Source organism: Aquila chrysaetos, chromosome Z (assembly GCF_900496995.4).
Source record: "Aquila chrysaetos chrysaetos chromosome Z, bAquChr1.4, whole genome shotgun sequence".
Lineage (NCBI taxonomy): Eukaryota > Metazoa > Chordata > Aves > Accipitriformes > Accipitridae > Aquila > Aquila chrysaetos.
The window spans coordinates 33078992-33103332 of NC_044030.1; the positions used below are offsets into that span (position 1 = coordinate 33078992).

Genomic DNA, 24341 nt, shown 5'->3' on the forward strand with positions numbered 1-24341 from the left:
AACCCTGATAATTTTGCAGAAACCACGAGACTACAGCCTTGAAATTCAAGGTCCAATTTAATTCCTGATAGTCAGTGAGATTTTTTTGTCACTGACTTTAATGGGGCCAAGATTGTACCATGCGGGCTTTACCTGTAAAACTATGCCAGAATAGCTGTTCAAAGCCCCTGAGCCTCACAGACACCTTAATGCTTTCCAGTCACACACCCAAACATAAACATGTTCCGTTTCTAAGTGCGAAACAGAAAATAAACGATAGGCAGCTTTCGTAGTTTTCATGCTTGAAGATCAACGTCTTGGACTGCTGCCTGCTAACATTGTTACTCTTTCAATTCATAGGAAAGATGCCAGCAGGTTTGACACCGAAGGTCACAATTCTGTTGTTGATACCAGCCTGCAAAGAAAAGGGTCTGGAGGTTGACTTAAGCCCGAGTGGATATTAGACAGTTGGGATGGAATTCTTTAGGTGTATCACTTGGGTAAGTGTGTCTGATTTCAGTGCTCCAGTAGCTGATGCATACAATGGATAAATGCCTGCTATTACTACAAGCTAATGGAGTTCTTCAAATAGGCCACTTGACTCAAGTGAAGTATTTTGGTATGGAATGTCCCTGCTTCTCGCACTTATAATCCACATTTGTAATTTACCTTATATACATAGCTAGATTTACTCCCTCTGGCACATAACTCCTACACAGCCTCAAAATATGTTAACGTGTAGAAGAACTGTTGATGCACATGATTACCAAAAAGTAGCACATCAAGTATGAACAAGCCTGAAAATCACATACTATAATAGCTATGACAAGCTCAACAGAAACATTAGCATTTAAATAGCTTTAACTCTGACCCAAAACAAAAATAATTTGGAAAACTAAAGAGTTGAAACTAGTCTTGTGCATATGCCACAGATGAACTTGCAACGAGAATCACATGAGCATATCCCACTGCTCGTCCTGTGATCCACTGGCTCCTTTCTGAATCTTGCATGGTCTATTTGAAGATCCTTAATATTCAGCTCTGTGAAAATCTGGCTCAGCTGAACCATACACAAGCAGCTCAAACATACTGGTACAACTCGCCTCACGCTGATGCTATACATGCAGCAACTTTTAGTCACAGTGTACCATAAAAGCAGGTTTCTCAGAGCAACATAACAGATACAACCTCCAGGAGGAATTGTCCCACGTCCTACTTATACTAATCTAGCAGAGAGAGGTCCCCACTGCTAACAGCGGTTTGCTGTGCTACTCACAGCAATATGATGAAATATTTCCAATTCTGGAGTTTTCACGGTGTATTTCCATATATCCTATCTTCCCCAAACTTGTAGAAGGAGCTCTGATCCAAAGGCAAATGGCAAAAGGTGAAGGAAAGGACATTGCTGGCAGTTTGTAGGCACTTTGCTTAATTTTCAGGTGAGAGCTATGAAGAGATTTTAAGACCACCGTGCAGGAAGAAAGCAAAAGAAAAGGCTAACATTTCTCCTACCATGCAGCCAGCAGTCCAGCAGAATTAGACGCACCTCCATTTTTCTGCACAAGCTGATGCTGACACTGATTCCCTGGGGTCACCCAATATTTTCTATTAGAAGTCACTATTTTTCTAATGATTTGGCCAAAGCCCCCCTCTTATTCTTTGACTTGTCCTTTTCTTGCTTTCATTAAAATATTCTCTTACATTTTGAGCCAGAAAGGTACTTCCAAATATAAGGCAAAGAGGCTGTGTTTTTTCCCCAGTTGCCTCCTCATTTTTTTCAGATGCAGCTTTTTTTTTCCCCGGCTGGTTGGACGAGCTTTTGAAATGTTGCAAAAACATGGCCTAGGGTATCAGAAACGCCTTTTGCTGCTCTCTGGCTCAAATGCCTGTAAGATTGGGTCACGACCTCTGAAAATTAACACCTGCCCTTGGCAGTACTGCTTTTTATGGGGTTTTGCTGATAAGGAAGTCTCTAGGGATCACCACAGCCAAAGAGCAGGACACACAAAAGCAGCACTCCAGATTGGTGCTGGAACAACAAATGCCCCAGGCTTTTGCCTTGTGGAAAATGACATGTGTTTGTCCTGATCTTTACTAATGAGCCAGGCTCCATCTTCCTTCTTTAGGGAGTAACAGACACCAACCCAGCCACATGGCATACATCTGACGAAGGACACAGTGCCCCCCATAGAGCATCAAATATAGCCTCTCAGAAAGTCTCTGCTATTTACAAAAATGAAAGAAAACCCTAGAGAGTATCCACAGCCCCAGCAGCTGTGTACAGGGCATGTTCAGTGTGCCTACCAAGCATGTTCAGTGAGGCCTCAGTGAGTAGACCTCCCAAAGGATGGAGATACATGAGTTCTCATGCCTGACCCCCAACCCACCTCTTTGGCAGAGACTGCACCCTCACCGCCTGACTCACCAGCCTTTTAGAGCTGCTTTACGTTCCTTCTCCAAGGCAATTTATGCTTTAACTTTTTCCTGATGTCTACCAGGCTCTCGCATGATCTGGAGAAGAAAAATTTCCTCCTCCCATGTTTTGCAGCCAATCGCAGACGTGTACAGCCCAGCAGCTGCTGTATCATTTCATGGTTGTTTCCCAAGGCCCTGATTCAGACAGCAGCTCTTTTCAGCACACATTTCTCCAGAGCATGATTAAATCAAACAAACTTGGAGACAAGCAGTTAAATGCTTCACTAAATTGCAACAAAGCTGATCAGAGATTATGGCAGGGACATGACTTTCACCATACTTAACTAGTTGCAAGGACAGGTTTTATTAACTTATGTTTTCTCTCTGGGGGAAAAAAAAAAAAAAAAAAAAGCTCTGATTTAAAGCACTCTTATAATTTGACAACAACTACAGCTTCTTACCTGCTAGCCTAGGAAGTGCTTGGCAAATTTGCTATCTAAGCCAGAAAGCTGGAGGCTGGACCACAGCAGGGAATGCCAGAACGAATACTGCACAGGTCTTATCTTCCAAGCTGGACCTATACCACTTGGAAACGGGAGAGACTTTCTCTCTCTTTTGGCACCCAAGGCTACTGTAGGCAGCATCCAAACGCCCAGCTACCGACTACTTGGCAATGTCTGACTTCACTGCTTCAACTCCTAAGCTCTATTACCCAGACCGCAAAAACCTACTCCTTACAGCTTTGCCCCTTCTGAGAATTTCTGATCTCTGGGCCTACCACACCTGAGACCCAGCACTGCTCTAAGCTCCCTGGAGAAACAAATGCAGTTTTGAAGGAAGAATAAAAGAAATTAACTGCTGCATAAAACAGAATACCATGCAACATCCTAGACACCTTTCTTATTTCAACTCCAATGCTGTTTCCTACAACTCCAATTTGACCCTTAGCAGACTGCAGTGTAAAAAAGACAATGGGATGTGTTATGTGTTTGTGGGATTTGTTTTTATTTTTTCATAAACTAGGCAAGAAACTGACACTTTCTTTTTCAAGTGGAAGCCTGTAACTCTTAAGAAGCTGCTGAATTCCATCCGCATTTTCCCTTTGGTAAGCAGGTCAACTAAAAATCCAGATTTTCACAAGCTCTCACCAGTTGGTACTTTTATTCCAATTGGAAAGAGAAGCAAAACTATGCATGCAGGGAGTGCTTCTGAAAACTCCTGTTTATTTTACAAAGCTGCCAAGATAAAAATGTCACTCGCCATCCTCACCTCCCTCAAAACCTTGTCACATGCACAAACCATTGGACCCATTTAAACAGGCTGCTCTCAGCACCTGCCGACTGCTGGCTGTGCTGTGAGTCAGCCTCTGCATGCAGAAGCAGTGAACAAAAGAAAGGCACAACCAGGTGTGCACACAGGGACAAAGACATAACCACTTACCCAGATACTCATCTCGGTAAATCATCTATGTAACAAGTAGGCACAGGGTCCCCTAAGCCCGGCCAGCAGGGTGCAAGGTGTTGAAGAGGTCCTGGAGCACCGTGCAAGCCCTTCCCTTGAAAGGCAACATAGGGCTAGCTCTTGAAGCGGACTACTGACTTTCTCTACACACTAGCCCATCCAGAAAAGCCTGCCAAGAAGTAAAGGAATACACTGCCGGTATTTCTTATACCTGCTCCGTGCACAAAAGACAACGAGCCAGAAATGCCTGCTGTGAGCAGGTAAAAAGGCAAAACCAAAACTGAGTTCAGAGCACCAGCAGGGATGACCCAGACTGTCTTCTCCAGTTTTTGTTTCCCAGGCTCTCTGCTCACACCCAATACCACCCTGACTTCTGGAGTAATTGGGGGAATGACCATCTGACCATTACAGGAGATACCCTGGGTGGTTTTTGCAGCCCCCAGGACAGGGATGCACTTGTGGTCTCTGACCCAGGACCCTGCCACCCTCCCCTGCAGCCACCATCAGAAGAAGCCCTGCCTCGGGACGTTTCTTCTTCACCTCCAGCTGATAGTGGCATGGTTGATCCCAGGCAGCCAAGGAAGCCCCAGTCAGACCTCTGGGCAAAGACATGCTCAGTCTTTGCAGTCAGAAGTGCTCAGTCAGAAGTTCAGCATCTCCCCCAGTCACTCAGCACCAATCCATCGGCTCTGCCCCTGGGACCACAGCAGTCAGCCAGGCACCAGCTGTGGCTCCCACCATATGTGGTTTATTGGAGAGAGAAAAAACAACAAAAGTAGCAGAACCCTACAAAAATAAAACAGGTTACAGAGGCAACAGATACCAGACATCGCAGGTGTCTGCATGCAGTCCTGATAGGTGTTAATGTGCCCGTCCTTTGGACAATAGTGTGTCTCTATGTCATTACCTTCTGCCAGGTTTGGATGGGGTGTGACACATTACTATATATCACTCCCAGTTTGCTGTTTAGATGATTACCTGAAGGTTGACCCTCCCCCAGAACTGTTGCTTGCATACAGATCTACACCACTTCACCATCTTGTATTTGTCACTCTCCCCCTAAATCCAGATCTTGACATTTTCTCCTGTCCCCATGCACAGATCTGTAACACTTGGCGACACGAGGATAAGGGCTCTGATCGCCAAGTGCCTGTAGCTCCTTGCCAGGGTCAAAGACCACATGCCCCCTATGTCTCACGCATTCTCCCCCTTCTAATGAGGATGCAGCAAGGATGCCAGAGTATTACCCCAAGAAGCCTGCAGGTTAGTGCACAGCATGGCATGTCTGCTGATATCGCTCTCAATTTCAAATTCCACTGGTTTGTACAACAAACGTTCTTCTAACAAGCCGGCATACATTATTCATAAAACAGCACAGAGCTGTTCAGCAGCATATGGAACCGATGAATGTTGTTTTGGTGTGGGTGGAGATAGGGTTGATAGGAATGTTTCAGGGGGAAGGAAAGGAGATCATTTCACCCAGGGAATTTCAAGTGCGTCACCAACTGGAGGAGAACATTGCTAAGAGAAACTCCTCTGTTAAAAATCTGGTTTGTATGGAGAAGTGGGGGAGGGAGAGAAAGAAAAAAGGAAGGAAAGATTGTGCCAGATATATCACCATAAAACAGAGAAGATGGTTAGCTGGTGCTCCTGAGAGCCAAGAAATTAATGCCACACAAGAATCATGTCCTCTGTAAAACTGATACATGGGGGTTGCTAGAAAAGATTTGTTCTGTACTTGCTGGAGTGTTTCATCAGTGTTACTGGTAAAGGCAGCATACTGAATTATTATGGGCGAACAGAGAAAAGGCTAGAGAAGTGTTTCTTGATAGTGGAGCACCTACACAGCCTATTTCAGAAATTTTTTTACTGGCCCTGTGCATTTGCAGGCAGGACAGGCACTGGCACTCTGCAATTCAGTCCATGGCTGTGGGAAAACAGAGTCTGTCAGGAGGACAGACTGCTGATCACGCTGGGTCACAGATGATCGTAAGGTCCTCTGACTCACCTTGCATGCAGCCTGGGTTTGAGCCCACTCTCCAGAGAACAATGGTACACCAATTCACAGTATCCTTTTCGCAGGTTCTCTTGCTGGCCTGAGGCTGTGACACCTGCCTATAATACACACACGACATGCATCACCTAGTGGAGCCTGTATACGTACAGGTGCATGTGCGTATACACGTGTGCACAGAAGCACTACCTGATGTTTTTCAAGGAGATGGTATGTCCTCGGGCTACCTAGCTTCTTTGACGCCAGCAGGAGGCAGATCCCATATGCAGGCACCATGTTGGTGCTTTGTTCATACTGGCTAGAGCATGAGGATATATAATACTCTCTAGCTCAGCAAAATAGGCTGAGTCACTTAAAGTGCCAAGTATCAGAGGAGTACGTTTCTCAGGCACAAATGTGTTAAATCTGTCTTCTGCCCAAAGTCAGCTGAAGCAGTCACAGAAATAGGTCTTGAGCATTGTAATTACTTTGTATGGGGAGCAGATAAAATACAAGGCAGCCAAGACACAAAGGGGGAAACACAGCCACAGAAATATGGAATAGAACAAGTCTACAAATCAAGACTTGAGGGGATCTGCATGGCACCACTGTCCAGAAAGCCCAGCCTAGAACTGAAGACATTTCGTGAGAGTTGATATACACACATACAGAGGCTCACACCAATAAAGAGACCTCCTTTGCCACGCTACACATTGACAACAACTTCCAGGTCTCTTCCACCAACACAATAGTACAGAAGAGCTAAAGCTCAAATATAAATCAGTTCTCTAAATCAGTGACCTCTGAGCAAAATAGATGGGCAGACAAAGAAGAGAAGGGGGAACAGACATATGGAAAGAACAGGGCTGGCCAAAATCACAGGACTAATCAGTGGCAGAGCTGCTTGTCATCTCGTCAACTGGGCAGGCATCACTGATGGACATGCAGGAATCTTCTCAGCCCTCCATAACACAGCTTTTACATGTCTCAGACGCTCCACAGATACAAATACCTTTGTATGAAGACAGGAAACAACACTACGAACACAAACAAAGCTGCAGTATGCTTCCCAACTTACTAAGCTAGGCAGGAGAAGAAGTGGGTATATCTCGCACAACAACCTACAGCACTCAGGAGGCAGAAATGTGAATCCCACAGAGGGATGAACACAGAGCATTCTTTACCGCAGTAGCTAACTAACTGTGTCAGACACCATCCCTGGGAGAAAGTCCCTGCCCTGAGGACATTACACCATGCATACACACACACAATGGACACAAAGCCTGGGAGAGGGAACAGAGGTACAGAGATTAAGTGATTCACCCAATGTCACAAGACCTGAGTTTCTGCCATATGCAGAGACTTTTCGTACATAAATCCTCCCACTGAATACCATGCAATTATTCCCACACCTAGGGTGGAAGTGATCACAAGATCAGGGTCCCAGAGCACCTGCAAGATGCAGCCTTTACTTTGGTGTTTGCTGGAGTAGCAGACAGCGCATCAGCAACAGCCCGAGAACAACGGTCATGCTATTTCTCTGCCACCACCTTAGCAGTACATTATTTCTTAGTTATGGTCAATAAGGCCCTCGAAACAGACGTTTCTGAAATTGGACTGAATAAAATACTTCATTTATTTCTATTTGCGTTACTCTGTGATTAAACCTCTGCAGCTGAGGCTCTGAAATACCATACAATCTGTAAGCTGGCAGAGAGTGATCTGCTAGGTACTACTGTGCAGCACTGGGATCTTTTCACCATAGCAGAGGAGGTTTCTCTCAGGACAGATAAGAGATTTAGGGAAGGGACAGTACAGGAAGAACCATGCATGTGCCTGCTTGTTAGCATGCACAGAGACACAAGACATGGGTAAATGCCTTTGGCTGATGCTCTAAAATATTTCACCCTCATTCAACAGACTTTCGCAAATGGTTATATCTTCTAATCCCAAGGCAGAATCAATGTGCAGCAGGAATGAAATTAGAAGCATATTCAGTCACTGCATAAAGTTCATCCAACCCTCGGAGACATGAAGCACCTTTGGGAGGGAGACGGCTATTAAAGCACTTGCCAGCAGTTCCCAGGTGCCTCTCAGTTATTGAGTGGGTGCAAGGAATGAGGAAAGAAGAGATACTGCATGGAGTGGGGGTTGTTTGCCTAGGAACCGAACAACTGGGCTGGGCTGGGCAAGGAGATGCTGCACACAGCCACTGTAGCAGCTGGGCATAGCCTGTGCTACCAACCGCTACAATACACTGATGTATTCCTATAAACACACAAGTGATGCCTTCCTAATAAATACTTGACGGCAATAGTTAATCATGCATGCAAGTGAGATGATATTTTTACCTAGCACCCACACCTACCAAACCACAGAGCTGTAGAGAAGGAGCAAAAACTATTTTTTTCTACAGAAAACCATTCCCATTAAACAGATCATCACAAGGACATCACTTGCCAACTCCAGCATCTTTGCTGAGAGCAGAGCTCTGATTAGCATTCTCACTAGCAAGTTTTCACTGTTTACTATTGCACCAAGCTCAGTGACAGGGCATTCCTCTAAGACCCAATCACTATCACACACCAGACCTTTTTCACCTTCAAGTTTCTCCTCAAACCTAGAGATTTTTTTTCTGACCTGACAGCAATTCTGTCATCACTGCAGATCATCCAGAGCCCTTAATTTCTGCAGAGCATAACCTTTTCAACACCACGACATCCACTTCTAGCCAAGAGAAACACTATGAATATTTAGTTATTTACCTTGCTTTCTTTAGTAGAAAACTCAGAGGAGTTGGAGATTTTCATAGATTTTGACCGATGGGACTGCCGCCAGAGAGATTCTTCTCGGGAGTATTTCACTGAACCTGTGGCTCTCACCCGGACTTTGCTGGTGCTCTGAACACTGTTAACTCCAATCATTTCCAAAAGTGAGCGTATGGGATGGGGAAGAAGAAAGCTAATGGCACTTCCCAATCCCTGGCAGAGGAATTGAAAAAGGTTACGTCTGGAGAGCCCAGGCTCAAGCAATCAGTGTTTGCTTAAAGCACACTAGGCTGTTTTCTCCAGCATCTTCAGGCACACTGTTTGGAGCCAGCCTGATTGTTCCAGGCATTGCTCACGTCACTGGAGGGGGGGGGGGGGGGGGGGGGGGGGGAGGAAAAAAAAAAAAAAAGAAAGAAAAAGAAGAGGCTGATAGAAACTCCTCCCCTGCTCCACTCCCCTCTCCAGCATCAACTCCCCCTTCATACACACACTAACAGCGAGAGGGAGAGAGGTGGAGAGAAAGATGCTGGAACAAATGCCAGCAGATCAAGCAAGAGATTCATTTTCAGTTCACACAGCCACACTTCCCTGCCTGCAACAGCCTGCCATGCTCATTACTGCCTGCAGTAACAAAGGACACCGTAAAAAGTCTTCAGTCACTTGCCAGCTACAGGCTTCTGGATGTGAGAAATACCGATGGATTTGCAAAGCACTGGAGAAACAAGTGAAAGTCCACCGCACCATAACAAAGTTCTGGCAAGGCCCAGCGAGATGCCCCAGCGAATTTCCACAACTCTTAAGCGCTCGCACTCGTTAGCCAGAGTCCTTGGGGGGCCCTCCCAGGGGGCAAGGGAGAGCAAGACCACTTTCACGCTCTAAGAGGGGCTGAGGGGAAAAGAGATGACTTTCCCAAGGGGACCAGTGCGAACCCGTGGCAGCGCTGTGAGCAAGCAGCTGGGGACCCATCTGCCCCCTCGGCATCCAGGAGAGCTGCGGCTGTACCCCCCGCTGCAAGCAAACCGCAGGCTCCAGCGGCCAACCCCACGAGCGACGCCTCTCCCAAGTGAGCGGCACCCTGTTCCTCCCCCACAGGAAGCCCACACCGCCCACGGGAGGGCCACTGCCACGGGCCCACGTGCGCCGGAGGCACGGCTCCAACCCACAGGAGGCCGGCCCCGCCAGCCAAGCACACCACTGGTGGCCGGAGCCGCACTCCCCCACGCAGCGGGGCGAGGGGAGGCCGGCACCAATGGCAGCCCGCGCTCTTACCAGGGGTGGATGCGCTATATAAGGGAAAAAGAGAGATGTTTACCTCAATGTTGCAAAAGCACCATCATTTCTGGCTCCTGGAGACCTAGAGCGCAGCAGACTCGTCGTGCATTGCCATGGAAACCTGCTCCGATGGGAGAGGGAGATCTCTGCTTGGCAGAGGGCTGTGGCAGCTGCCGGCACACGCCCGGGGCAGGTGGAGCGGCTCGTGCGAGCGCCCAGGCAGAAGAGGGCAACGGGGACATCATCCCGAACTCGCAAGGGGCAAAGAGCTTGCGCGGAGGGAGCGCGAGTCGCTGGAAGGCTGCGCGGCACGGGCACCTCGCGGCGGGCCAACACCGGCTTCAACGACCGCCCCGTGCCGCCAGCCCCCCGGGCAGGACGAGGCTGGCAGCAGCTGGGTCGCGGTCAGGGCGGACACCGGAGCCCCTCGTCCCACTCCCTCCCGCCACCACGCACGGGGAGCTGCGAGTCCACGCACGTGGCCAGGGACGGGGGGGTCGCTGCCCTGGCCCACCGATGCGAATGTCCCGCGCCGAAACACGTCGGGCAGCTGAAAGCCGGGTGGAGGAGCTCCAGCCCCCATTCACACCCGAGTTCAGCGTCAGCCGAGCCACGTGAAGGCAGAGCAAGAGTTTGCTCGCCCTACGTCAACCTGCACGACAGCACCCAAGAGCAGATACGAAGCAGACTAATTGAGTGGGCTTTTCCCCTGGTTACACCTTCCCAGCCTCTTGCAATCAGGGATTTACGTCCTTAGTGGGCAAACGGCCGGACAGCCACGTTACGGTCCTAGGAGCGTTTTTGCTCGTGAAAGACACTCCTGCCTCCCCAGTATGCAGCAGCCCTCCGGTCAGCAGTCACCCTGCGCTCACGTTACCCCCAAGGATGTTACAGGTGCAAATCCTTCCCACAGATTGCAGCAAGGACCGTGCTGAAGGACAACAGTCAGTGAACAGGGAACAAGGAACCTAAATATCAATTTAAAAACCGTCCCTGGGGTCAGAAACTTTTGATTCCCCACAGATCCTGCCTCTGCCCTGCCTTGAGGTACAGACTTCTTCCCACTCGGCAAACAAGCAAAATGCATTTTCATTTCCACAACAGTCAGGTCTAGCAAGCCCACTCCTACCTCACACTTTAAGATCAAATCCCAGGTGTGCTCTAGCCTTTTTACACAAACCTGTCATTACTAGGGGGCACCTGAAGGAACAGAGGATGCTTCTTCTCTGGCAACAAGCAACTGCATGCTCTAAGTTACTTATGCCACTTCCCAGAAAAGGTTTTATGTTACTTAACCCACCTGAAATTATCCACTGCTAGCAGAAAAGCTTTTCAAAGAAAATCTCTTCTTAGAGGAAATTTTCACGGCAATCAAACAGCTCCAGATGAGCTAAGCAGCAGGTCCCGACAGGTGCTACATAAATGGCCACAAATCACTCCCTATCCTAGCAGCCCCCTGCCTAGATTATACTTGCTCTTGGATTTATAAGGCCACCTCCCCAAGCACCCTGAACACATCAGAAATAATTATATTCCCTAAATATCACACTCAGACCTAGGCCAATGTGAACTACACAGAGCAATTTCATTATTAAACACAAGCTAGACAGAATCACAGCAACGTTTCTCTTCTGTTGCCCACAGCACAGCACAACCACTGCTGCCTAAGTGCAGCAGTTCTCCACCTAGCATCCTCTGAGCTGATGTTAGCAGATCATCCTCAGGCAGGACAGGAGCCTTAATTCATGAGGGAACGGGTCTGGTTCAGCTGGAACTAAGCAGCAGTCCAAAAAGCCAAGGGTGACAGGATGCATCTTGTTCAATTTTGCTTTATTTTTCCAGCGGAGTATGGAAAACACTTCTCAGCTCACACTCTCCGAAAGAGAGAGCCTCCTGAGATCATGCTTTGGAAGCCTTAAATGTCTCCAGCTCAGGGGTTCAGCTCAGATTTCATCAGTGCCCACAATTTTCATCTGCAAGTGACAATACAATCTCGTACTCCTGACTGAGCCAGTAGCCCTGTGTACACAGTGACCATTGTCTTCTAGGGAAAGACCACTCCTCAACATTAGAGAACTCCCACCATTTTAGAAATTAGCATGCACACAGGATTGATTTCTGTCTGTAACTGAGCAACAGGGATTTCTGAGGGAGAAGTGGGTTGTTAACATAAATAGAGGGATAGAAGGTATTTTTTTAAAGAAGGGCTGAAATGGCTGTACAATACCAGAAAAATCAAAGCTGTCCACACCCAGGGGACCCTCCATGTGTGTCAGGAAGCCATGATCTTCCCCTTGATCAGGGGCCAGCAAAGAGATGGTGGGAAAGGGGCAGAATGCAGATACTCATTCAGTATTTAGTCTGAGCAGCCCAGTGATACCACTGGGATGACCAAAAGGATGGTGACCCTATTTATGGACCTTCCATACCAGCACCTCTACAGAGCAAACCATAAACCAGCAGGAGAATTTGAAACTTCAGGCCAATACAGATGCAGTAGGGGAAAACCAGACTCTCTACCATTGCTCCCATCTCACCCTTTTAAAGCCACCCAAAAGCTTTTCACCTGTCACAGGCATTATGGCAGACTACATCACCCATAGAGGAAACAGGCAGCCGTTCCGACTTACTGTGCAATGAGCTCCCTCCCGTCTCTTCCCCACACTGGTCAAGCTTCCCTGGGAGGCCAAATGTACTCAGTCCTTGCTTGGTCCTCCTAACGTCATTCAGCAAATTAACAACACAAGAAGAAAAGCTGTGGAATTCAAAGTGAAATTCAATACTGGCTTTTAGGGACCAAACCCAAGAACCACATTATTGTGTTTGAAGAACTCCAGTGTCCTCACACAAAGCCACAAGAATCCATTAGCATCAGTTAGGCCTGATCCCAGTGACAAAAATGCCAACAACAAAAGTCAACAAAATACATAAACGCACCTACCTAAATTAGGTGAATTACCTAAAATATACTCTCAAGAGCCAGTAACATATTTGTGTAGCACCGAAAAGCAGCACTCTTTAATGCTGCTATTACATATTGTTTGTTAAATAAACAACATTAAATCTTTCAAAAGATTGCTTTCCTTCTTCCTTCATGCTTGTTTTTTTCTTCTCCCCATAACAGACAGGGAGGGGAAAGTTAATTTTGCTGGATAAGCTATTCGTACACGATGGCTACAGAACTAGAGCTCAACAACTGATCAACAGTAACATTATTGAACTGACATTCTTGGGATACTAAGATAATGACTTCTGAGGTCTGCTGACCAGGGGGAGCTGACAATCAAGATTAAATCTAAATTTCTCCAACTGCCATCCCTGTAAAGAGCAGAAATACTAGAGCAACCACTTCATTTCTTCATACGTAAGCAATCAGGTCAACAGGAACCCTAACAGGGCAACAGCAGCTATGGTGGGAGATTGATGGATATTGACAGAAAATTTCAAAATTATCAACCAAAATTATCCACCTAGCTTTCCACATGAGAGACTCCTACTCTCCACCAACTAGAGTACATTAGTACCAAACATTTACAGAGATGCTGCGTTTTATCCCAATCTGAATTTACCAGCAAAAAACATCTGTTGATGTCCTTGAGAAAGAATCTTTCATTTTCACATGGTTTATATTGTAGTACATACATCTGTGCTGTAGGGTCTGAAGAAATCCCTGGGGATGACTCTGATTTCTCTTACAATACGGAAAGTAATCCTTACAATGGCAAGCGGTCAAATTACTACAGCCCAGAAAGCTATCCCCTGTCAACTAGGCTATTGTAGCTGCATAGGCATGTGCTCTTAGGCCACTTCAACCATGAAGCAAAGCACATCAACTCATAGCACCAGGAAAACAAAAGTATTGCTCCTATGACCCCATGAGGGCAACTGAAGTCTGTATGTCTTACTTTACATGAGAAGCAGGCTAAAAGCACGTCCAGCTGGCTTGTGGTCACAGACACAAGTCATTACTACTGACTTTTTACATCAGTAAGCCTCTAAAAGTGAGCAGAGTGACAAAACCATACTGGCTGGTGGAAGACCGAATCAACCCTGGTATCACTGTACTTCTCTGGGATCCATGCTGCATCCTGAGACAAAAGAAACCACTGCTAAGGTAAGTGCCCTGCTGAGAATGGTGGGAGACCACAGGTTTAATGAAAACAAGTGCTTTGATAATAACAGGGACGCAAAGAAACCATGCCCCCTTTATCCTGATAAGCATTGCAAGTGAAAAGATGCCATTACCCATCCTCGTTTTCCTCGCAGCGTATCTGAAAACAGCTCTGTGTCACAGACTAGCTGTTGCGTTTCCTGGCAAAGCACTATAGTCTCCAGGGGAAAAAGTTTCTCCTCTTGCATTCCTCCTTTTAGGAACTATCATCTATTGTCAACAGAGCTGACAGAAATTAAGTGAGCCATATAGTAGGCACCAACTAACACGGACCACCAAGTTCCTTAAGTTAAAGCTGCCAAATGTAGCTACAGAAAACAGCAGCACCTCAAACAAATCCATAAAAGCACCAAAACCCTAAAATTCTGCACGGCTGTGACAGAAACCCACAGAGAGGTGAACCAAGCACTGGTGCAAAGTGTACCAACTCTCTCAGATCGGCTGCAAACAACTCCTGCCTCTGTCCCTGCAGTGAACACGCTTCGAGTCAACAACACCAAAATAAACCCCTCACCACCCAGCACTCCCCCAGAGATGTGCATAAAAAAACAACCACCCTTCAATGCTTCCCTCTGATTCAGACAGCAAACACAATAACAACAAAAAGGAAAAGGGGAAAAGCAAAAGGGGGGAAAGGAAAAAGGGGAGGAGAAAGGGCAAAAGGGGGGGAAAGGGGGAAAAAAAGGGGGGAAGGGGGGATGGGGGAAAGGGGTGAAAAAAGGGTAGTGAAAAGGGGGGAAGGGAAGGGAATGGGTTGAAGGGGGAAAAAGGAGGGAAGAAAGGGGGGGAAGGGTAGGAAAAGGGCAAAACGGGGGGGGGAAGGGGAGGGAGAAAGGGGGGGAAGGGAATCGAGGCCATTCTGAGAACCACACGGGTTTCACGTGGGTGCTGCCTGCACTTGCAAGCATTGCACCATGGAAGGAGCAGCTCCAGGGGCGAAAATATGCATAACCTTTGACATCCCTTTCCTCCACAAATGCATGTACCTGTGGAGTGATGTCCAGCTGTCTTGGCCAAAAGCAGAAGAAATCTTTCCTAACCCTCATGACTCCTGCCAGAACCTATCTGTCCACAAGGCAAAAAATAGGTGGCTTGGATTTGCCCCGTTTGTACCAGGTTCTTACGAATACTTCATCACCCGAGGAAGCATGACCTCGGAAGGAAACAAAATGTTCCATTTAATATCACAAGAAAGGAGGACAAAAAAAAAAAAAAAAAAAAAAAAAAAAAAATCAAAATTTAAGGAGCAACTAGCGCTCTTGCTTGAAAGAAAACAGTGTAACTGGGTCAGAGACAATAGTCCAATGTCATTTGAAAAGTGTTGTGACAAACAGAAGAAAGGAATACCAAAGATGTATACAGCAATAATTAAAACTGGTGGAAGTAATGTTTTCTCCTCTTCTCTGTTGTGGTTTTTTGGGTTTGTTTTTTTTTTTTTTTTTAAATATGGTATAAATTATATTCCTACTCCTCCTTCCCTTGAGTTGCAGCACAGAACTTAAATTTCAAGCAGATCAGTGGGTGGAAGATCAAAGAATGTTTTCCAGAATTTGTTTTCTACCTACATGGAGGTGGGAGTAATATGTCACAGGGACAAAAATGTATGTGTGACATTGTATTAGAGATTTCCCAGCTCAAAAAGAGCCCAAAATTCCTCCTTTAAAAGTGGCAGAGCGCATCATTCCTGGAGACTACCCGTCTGTATCCTCCACAGCGACAGCACAAGAAATGGGAAGCTCTGAACAGTGACATTCATCCTCGGGAGCTGTTAAGCATTTCAGTTAAACCGGGGGACAACTGACAGCCTTGGCTATCTAACAGGCTGGAGGAGCTAAACATCAAATGATTCACTTGCCTGATCAACCTGGACAAGACACTACAGAGATCTTGCCTCCACAGATGAAAATTAACCCCCCAAACATTCATTAGGAGCCTGGTATTGAGCCACGTAATTGCAGCTAGTAGTAATGGAAATTCTTAGCTGACTCTGCTTGGGTTTCACTCCTTGCTGACACAAAAGCCTGGTGGGCTAGGTGAGATCTTCTGAATAACAATTGGAAAGCAGAGATGAAAGGATGGAGGAGCAAAAACAATTCAAAGAAATGCAGATCATGAAAGCAGAAACAGGCCCATCCTAAAATGCCTGCTTCCTAGCAAGATAAGCAATCCCTAGTACCATCCCTAGACCACGCAGAGGAATCCTTATTCCTGGATCACCATTAAAAAATTATATGTTTTCAGCCTTTCTAAAGTTCTGCTTTCCCTGCTCAGGGACAGAGAGTTGGTGGAGAGCATTAGGCTTTTGCTGTTATCTTATGTTGCTTTCCTTGACATAATACCTGGGCTTATTTGACTTGAGAGAAGTGCATAGATTTCAGATTTTTCTCTTTATATGCATTGAAGCAAGTTCCTGGAGCGCAAAAAGAAAATACATTTGCATTTGAAAGGGGCAGGGGGGTGTCAGGATCTCCATTATTCGTGAGACCCAAAGCAATGCATGCACCATCATAACCTGGTTTAATTCACAGTTCTGCACAGGCATGCTTTAACTGGTTATTACTCTTACACAGGACAAGTGACAACATCCAAAAAAAAAAAATCACAAGCCAAAGGAAACAAAGGCTATCACAGCAGGAAGGTCCTTGCTGAGGAGGGAGGGGAGCGAAGACAAGCCGGGTGCTCCCTTCAGTCACTATGGCTCTGTGGCTCTTCAGAGAGCGAAAGGAAAGTATGCTTTCGCAAACAACTGTTTAAGACAAGGATTAATGGTTTTATCCTGCGTTCCCTGACTTTTATACTGCCAGATTAGACTCTGTTGTCTCCTAGCAGCTGAAAGGGGCCTTCAGTAACAGATCTTTCATTTCAAACAGATAAAAAATGGCTGCCCCAGAAACATTATCCTAACCAAAATATTTTTAACAGGAAAAACTTCATTTTGGAGGAGAAACAAGGAGGCAAGCTCTCTAACTGAGCAGAGCTCTGGCTTCTTTAGTGGAGCAGAGACCCCTCCACCCCGCTCCTCTGCCCACAGCCACAGGGTGCTCCAGCAGTCACCGCTGTCCTCCTGGGGCCCTTCTGGCATGCTGCCACACGCTCCCAGCTCCGCAAATTCATCAGGCTCCCGGCTCCATTCAGCAGTAGCAGGAAGGTGGGAATTCCTTGCCGAAGAGCCTCGCCCTTGAAATGGAAGAAATGCAGAGACTGCAGGATGACAGCAATTAGGGTGTACACAGCAGTCTGATTAGTGTGATTTCCTCTGCGCAAATGCGGGGGGGGGGGGGGGGGGGGGGGGGGGGGGGGGGGGGAGTTAGCCACCTGATGCTCACTCCATTCTCTCCACTAAACACCTGAAATGATTGGAAAGGATGAAGCAAGAAGCCAGTAATTCTCTTTAAATTGAGTGTTTGCTTTGGAGGGCTTGGGGGGGGGGGGGGGGGGGGGCGCGGGGAGAGAGAGAGAGAGGAGGCAGAAAGACAGTGGCAAAAAAAAAATTTTAAAAAATCCTTAATTAAAGTGCAGGGAACTGACAGCAAAATAAGATAAACCCTACCTTGCAGCTTCTATAGGAAATTGCATATCCCAGCAATCCTGATCAAGAATTCACATCATTTAGGAAATTAAGGAGGACTGGTTCTTCAGAAGAGTCCAGCAACTCCCACTTAATTTGGTCACTTCATTACAGTGCTTCTCCAGGAGATAAGGCCTAGCCAAAAAAGAGCCTTTGAGAAAAAGCAGACCTTTTACACAGGACTGGTATCTTATCTCCATCAGCAGCCCCTGCCAGGATGGCTCTAGCAAAGATCCCGCAGAGCATCCCAGGTCCCTCAGCATGATAGAGGGGCTCCCTGCCAGCACCATAGGTCAGCAAAGAGCTACCACCTCCTACCAGAAGACACACAGAGCCAGGTACAACCCTGTCGCATCCAGTGTTCATGTCATGGGGCAGCACAGCCACCAGAGTCAGCCCACGCCAGAGGTTGGGTGATGCCCTTGACTCCAGGAATGAAGTACCTTGGACATCGCAGATGCAGAGGACATTTACTTACGCAGGACAATACAGGCAGGTGGTACTTAGCATACAACCTAACGACAGAGTACCCTTCCCAGGATGCTGCCTAACAAAAGCAGGGATCCATTTCCTCCGAGGTGACACCTTTCAGGCTCTCTGTGGGCTGGGGCAGGCATTTTCTCTCCTTGCATAAGAAAGGTCTCATCACTGCCACCTTGCTGGAGTGGAGTCGCACATGCCTTGCCACAAGGTGACAAGAGGAAGACAGTGGCCAGCTCTATACCAGCACTTTATTCGTGGGGACCGCACCGCCTGTAGGAAATGAAGCAAGTGTGCATGGCCAAAATTAGGCTCTTCCCGAGCCAATCTCCTCCTCTTCTCATTGCAGACAATCTTGTGAACCCCAGCTTTGAAGAAAGCTATGGTCACATAATGCAAACCCAGAGTATCATCAGTGAAGATAGTATCACTGCACCAGATTAAAGCTGGCGTGAGCAGAGGAGGAAGGAACCAGCTTGCAGATAAACTGCTCCTACAGTAGTCATGAGGTTCCTGACATTGCCCCAGACTGATTTTGTTTCCCTTCCAAGTAGGGGAACCCTAGCCATGGCCTCCCTTTCTACAGGAATAAATGAACAATGGTCTGGTCGTGATTCTCTTAGGCTAACAACCCACAGGTTGGACTTAGTTGTTTTAACTGTTTCTGATGTTCTGCTTGCTCTCAGTCCTGGTAGTTCTGCATCTCTCCTCCGGCTTCCCTCATTGTCCACAGAAGCGTCTGTGGCAGCTAATCCAGGATGTCAGGTACATCTGCTCTGAGGAGATGAGCGCTGCAGCTGGGTCCCTTTGTCTCTCAGTCTCAGTAAACCTCTCACTTGTCCCCACCTGTAAATGGTGGTAAATGTGTGATTCACCACCAGCCTTAGGAGCGAGCACTGAGCCCATCCATAGCAGAGTACTGCTGCACTGACTAGGACATGGGCTGTCACAGCTCCTGGTATTTAGCACTCCTTCCAGGGCTTGAACTCACCAGGACAAAAGGACCTTTGCTACAGGGAAGTATAAGATCAAGGCTGAATTCAGGATCACCTTGCCTGATCACAGCTTGATACAATACAAAATTATTTGTGTGCTTGGAGTGTGACAGCTCAGAGTCAAAGGATGGGAGTTTCAAAAAGTTTTCTTGCTTTTGAAGATTTTCGCTTTCAATAACCTTAAACCGCCTGGATTTAACAGACCTGACTCACCTTCTACACCAGCCCGACCCACAGAGATAGATGCTCCTGATTTACACCAGAGAAGAGAAACACAGCTTGGGATGTTGGTTCTAATTTACAAGGAATTTGCCCCAGTTTGAAGGCATACAGAACTCTGCAGTAAGTATAAACTACCGCTCTCAGGTCAGCATGCACTGACAGTACATAACTGGAAATCAGGCTACTGTCTCCATGTCTAGTCTTTACTAGCAGGCGATGGCAGATTAATGGGATGTGTGACAGACAGTCGAACTGGAGCTAAGATGGAATAAAAGGGAAGGTACATATATCTGCCTTCCTGGCAAAGTACTGAATATATGACTACTGCAAGCAGATCCCATGGGGAGAACTATGCTTTTAATCACAGTTTGGTGTATTTGCCTTTATGGGTCCCAACTTTAAAAGCAACCTCAGATCTGACAAAAGCAACGAGAAAGAAGAAAAAGAGATGAATCTTTGTGCAGATGGGTGTACAAAAGCAAAACTCTTTTCAGTATTAATGAACAGACAGAAAAATACAAGGTGAGCAAGTTCATATTAGCATTTCTCATTTCCATCTCTAGCCACAGTAAAATCTCTGTTCTGAAAGCACTGTCAGTGACACACCGAGAATCATGTCCTGAAGGCCTTCTGGTGTTTACCAAAGTGTCCCTATTGTTGGGAGAAAAAAAAATTAATAAAACAAAGAGATGGCTCCCTCATGGGATTGGAGAGAAAGGTGCAATCAGATCTCAGTGGGACGTTTTCTGAGGCTGATCACACAGAAGCTAGAAGTGTCCCTCCTCACATGCTGATGTCTGCCCCTTGAAGGGCTATCCTCCTATCCAGGCAAAACAAACACTCAGGGCTGCATTCTGCACTCAGTAGCACTAAGGGTGATGGGAGTGATGTTTGACTTCTGCCTGTCAGCTGACCGTCCTGGATAGCCCAGGCAGTATTTGCACCCCTGACTCTGTGAACTGGGACCATGGTAAATGCTACAGAGAGCTTCCCAAGCCCTGGGTGAACACTACCTGCAAATAAGCACTTGCTAAGGTCTCCCCCCTCTTCTTTCCCCTCCAGCACCACTCATCTGTGCTCCAGGGCTCGGCAGAGCTTCACAGGGCTGCAGCAGAGCCACGAGGGGAATGCAGAAAGACTGGAGAGGCAGAAAAGCCCACTTTCTTCCCCATGGCTCTGCATCCCTCACCGGTGGGTGCCCAGGACCTCACTCCCACGGTGGGTGCCCGGGACCTCACTCCCACGGGGACACACTGCCACCCCGTGGAAACGGTCCTTCCTCTCCCTGGCTCATGGGGAAGGACGCGGGGAGATGGCTCGCAGCCTCACCGATCGATGCTCCTTAGCTAGCGCTGCTAATGCACCCGCAAACCATATGCACTTCGGCGCTGTGCTGAAGCAGGGCTCTGAATTTAATTTATTGAGACTAATGCAAATTTAATTTCTGCTAAGTCTTTGTAATCGCGCAAATAGTGGCAGTGTGGCTGCTGCGGACACAGTGATGTAGCTACTGAAATGCACAATTACTGCCAGTCGCTCCATTCCCCTCCACTGATAAATCAAAACAACAAGGGGCAGATCATCCGCAAATCTTCAGACAAGCCAGATGAGAGATCAAGGCTGTGTGCCACCTCTGTCCCCAAGACGTCAGGGCAGCACGCAGAAAAGGGCAGAAAGCCTCAAACAAGGCAGGGCACCGGATTTCTTCCATCCTGCTACATCCAAAAAATCCTGAGCCCTGGTCCTTGCTTTGAGTGGGCTGGTGAAAAGCCAGGCAGCCTTAGCATTAGCAGGTCAGCACTAAACACCAAGATACAGCCCCGACCGCGTAATTCTGTCAGCAGGAAAATAAACAGCAGGTGAGCACCAGTGGAAGTCTCTCGTCAGTACACTCAGAAGGTTATTTAAACAGAGTCTGGAGACCTATTTATTCAATAAGGGCTGTAATTAGCCTTCAAATTAATCTCAAGACATCTGTCTATGGGAGACTGAGAAATGAGATTCCTTGGGGAAAAAAAAAAAAAAATTAAGTGTTGCTGCTGACAGATGAATACTCTGTATCCATTTAATACTCTGTATTAAAAAATAAAGACATTAAATCTAAAAACAAGGGGGTTGAGCTTATATTCCTAACTCCTCAGTAAGAACTGAGGCAGGAGGACCCAACAAGAAGCTCCCCGAAGAGGCTGGAGAAACTGAAGAACCTACCAATAGTAGAAAACAAAGTCTGCCACTTGTAACTATGCAGGTACATACACATCTCACAACAGGCCTGACATAAAACCCACCAAAGAGATGGTAATTCTTTTGATTTACTTCGGTAGGCTTTGGGTCAGCTCTCAGATGCAGCAACCTCTCATTTTTATTTCCATTACCAAAAAAGAATATTATGAACTCTAGTGTGTGTGCTCCTCTCTTCATTCAAACAGACTGCTGCTTCATGCCAGCAATCAGACAAAAGGGAAATGAAACAGTCTCATTATTATTGACAATGAAACAAGATTCGTCCTGCTCAGCCTCTTTCCCTGTTCTTCACATTTAACTCCTGGCACAAACTTAATGAACAAAACCTGAAGCAAAGCAGCCTGTGCCAGACAACACATTCTAATCTGAAATTACATCTCCTGCTCTAATGTGAAAACCCCAAAGCACCTTTGATGAAAAAAACACACACGCCTTCCAGATACACAGAGCTCAAGATTAGCCCTTAGGTACTCAATAGTCAGAACCAACTGGCTGCTTCTGTCCACTTTAATCAGCAGACAGCACTCTGGGACAGCATGACTGCATGAGCTTACAAGACACAGCTCTGGAGCTGGCCCTGCTGGAGTTCAATCTCACCTCTCCACGCTGTCCAGAGTCTCAATCACAATCAAGTGAAGGCAAGAGGGAAAACAACAGAATAAACACTGCGTATATATAATATATGTTCTGGGACGAGAAAGGTGCCCATCACTTGTTGTGTTTGACAATTAAGATTCAGAAAATGCAAGCAGCGTGTTCTGTTTTCAACCACCTCTCACTAAAAATGAAACCCATGTTCTGCAGTTCATTCCTTACCTTCAACAGCCCTTTCGGGAAGTCTTTGCCATCGTTCATCCCCTGGAGGTTAGCAATGAACTCTTGGCAGGTCATCTTTTTCCCAATGTTCTGGAAGGGATGGCAGAGAAACACAGCTTCATATTCATGCTGCTTTTGAAAATGACATAAATAAGCAACACCCGATTAATTGCATCTCCCCACTCTCATTTAAGCCAAAGGCAGGCAGCACCAAGAAGGCATTCCCAAAATTACTCAGAGACAAGCATACTTGTGTGAATATAGTTAGAAAAGGGAAGGTGTATTTGGACCCCAAGTCCCACACACCCACCCAAAACCAGCTAAATACTGGCAGGTAATGAAGATGATGATGATAAATCTCCCTGGTATCTGCATGGTGCCTTACACCCCCATGTCTCCAGAGGCTCTACCAGCCTCTGATGCAAAAGCTCTGCTTGAGCCTGCTGTGGGGCAGATGACTGAGGCCCTTTCCAGACCTTTCTCTTATGATTTCCAATGTTCTCTTCCATTTGCAACTGCCCTGAGTTTGAGTAAGATGCCCAGGAACAGCCATTATCTTTTCTGATTCACAGGCTGAGGCTGTCTTGACATTTCCATAGGATTGCTCTCTTTTCTCTCTTTCTGTCTAATTCTCAGACTGAAAGTTGCCCAACTGAGCCACAAACAGGAAAGGAATGGCTATGTTCATGTAGGATCCTAACTGCTCCATTTGGAGGCTTGAGGCTGCCCTAAATTGGTCTTGGATCCACAGTCTCCACGTCTCCATCACCCCTCAGAGAAGGTGTCAGTATTCAGTCCCCTGCGTGCCCCGAGTGCTAGAAGTCCCACGCTTGGCAAGCAGCGAGCCTTATGAGTGGGCAGCAATGACAACACTGAGCTGGTGAAAAAGGAGCCCAAAGAGTTCTGAGGAAAGGGAAGCAGCCTGGAATGAGCTGTGAAACATGGTAAAGGCAGAGGGAAAACAGGGCCCCGTGATGACCACCATATCTTTGGGGATGCCACTGCTGCCAGTCAGGAGAAGGGGGTGAAGATGACTTCTCCACTGTCAAGGTATGTCTTGGCTGCAGAAATACAGTGGAAGAGCTTTATGTGCAGAGAGTGACTTGGGTTAGGAGCAAGAGCCCAAGTTAACACAGGAGTGGAGCCCAAAGAAGCACACCAGTCGGTAATACAGGTCATTCGATGTTACAGTTACATGACAGCTTGGACTGCACATCCTCTACTTCCCTTCCGTAGTGTATGATCAGGGAGAGATGGAAAACCAGCAGACACTGACTGTCAGCCTCAGCTAGCCACAAAGGAAGATTCTGCAACCTGTGGCCCGCACAGACCAGCAGAAAGAAGGCAGGCAGGAACACTGGAACAACACACTGCTTCCCACATCAGGAAGGCTCCTGACAACACAGTCTGGCTGTAACCCCTGGCTCTCTGGTTGCTAAGCTTCCAGAACATAGCTCATAACTGCAGTCTTTGGGTGCAGGCTGGAGATGTTCTAGGAGACCTGCAAATGCTTCCCTTCCTCCCTGAGACAGACTTCAGCCTGCTTCTGTTTGTTTCCTCCACACAGCAGTTTGCAGCCTCCCCATGCTGACCAAAACCAACAGCAGTGTGGCTCATTTCATCCACTGAGAAAAGTGGCATTGCAGAGGAATGGCTATTTTGCTCCAGGACCAAAGCTAACATCTCCACACAGTGCCACACAGGTTCCATAAGATGTGCCTGGCAGTCTAGAGATACCTTAAAAATCTCTAGCATCACAGTCTGGGTGATGATGTCCCTGCAGAGAAGCAAGCATGCATCTCCAAGACACAGCTAGCAAAAATGACTTAGTTAAAAAGAGAATGAAATGTGGCAAGACAGGGATAAATAAAGGAATAAGTCAGAGTTTGTCTACAAGAGTTAAGGGAAACTGTGAACTGAAGGCAGAGCAGCTGCACTACAGCCCTACAAGCAGTTG

At 46.9% G+C, this 24341-nt stretch overlaps 1 protein-coding gene across 7 annotated transcripts in view; it reads right to left on the minus strand.

Moving 5' to 3' along the window:
• PSD3 (pleckstrin and Sec7 domain containing 3) overlaps positions 1-24341 on the minus strand; it is a 107739-nt gene that overhangs the window by 32741 nt on the left and 50657 nt on the right. For all 7 annotated transcript variants that reach the window (XM_030003268.1, XM_030003266.2, XM_030003269.1 and 4 more), the window contains one exon: positions 22385-22474. In XM_030003268.1, the coding sequence (XP_029859128.1) occupies positions 22385-22474 (90 nt within the window). The remainder of the gene's footprint in view (positions 1-22384; positions 22475-24341) is intronic.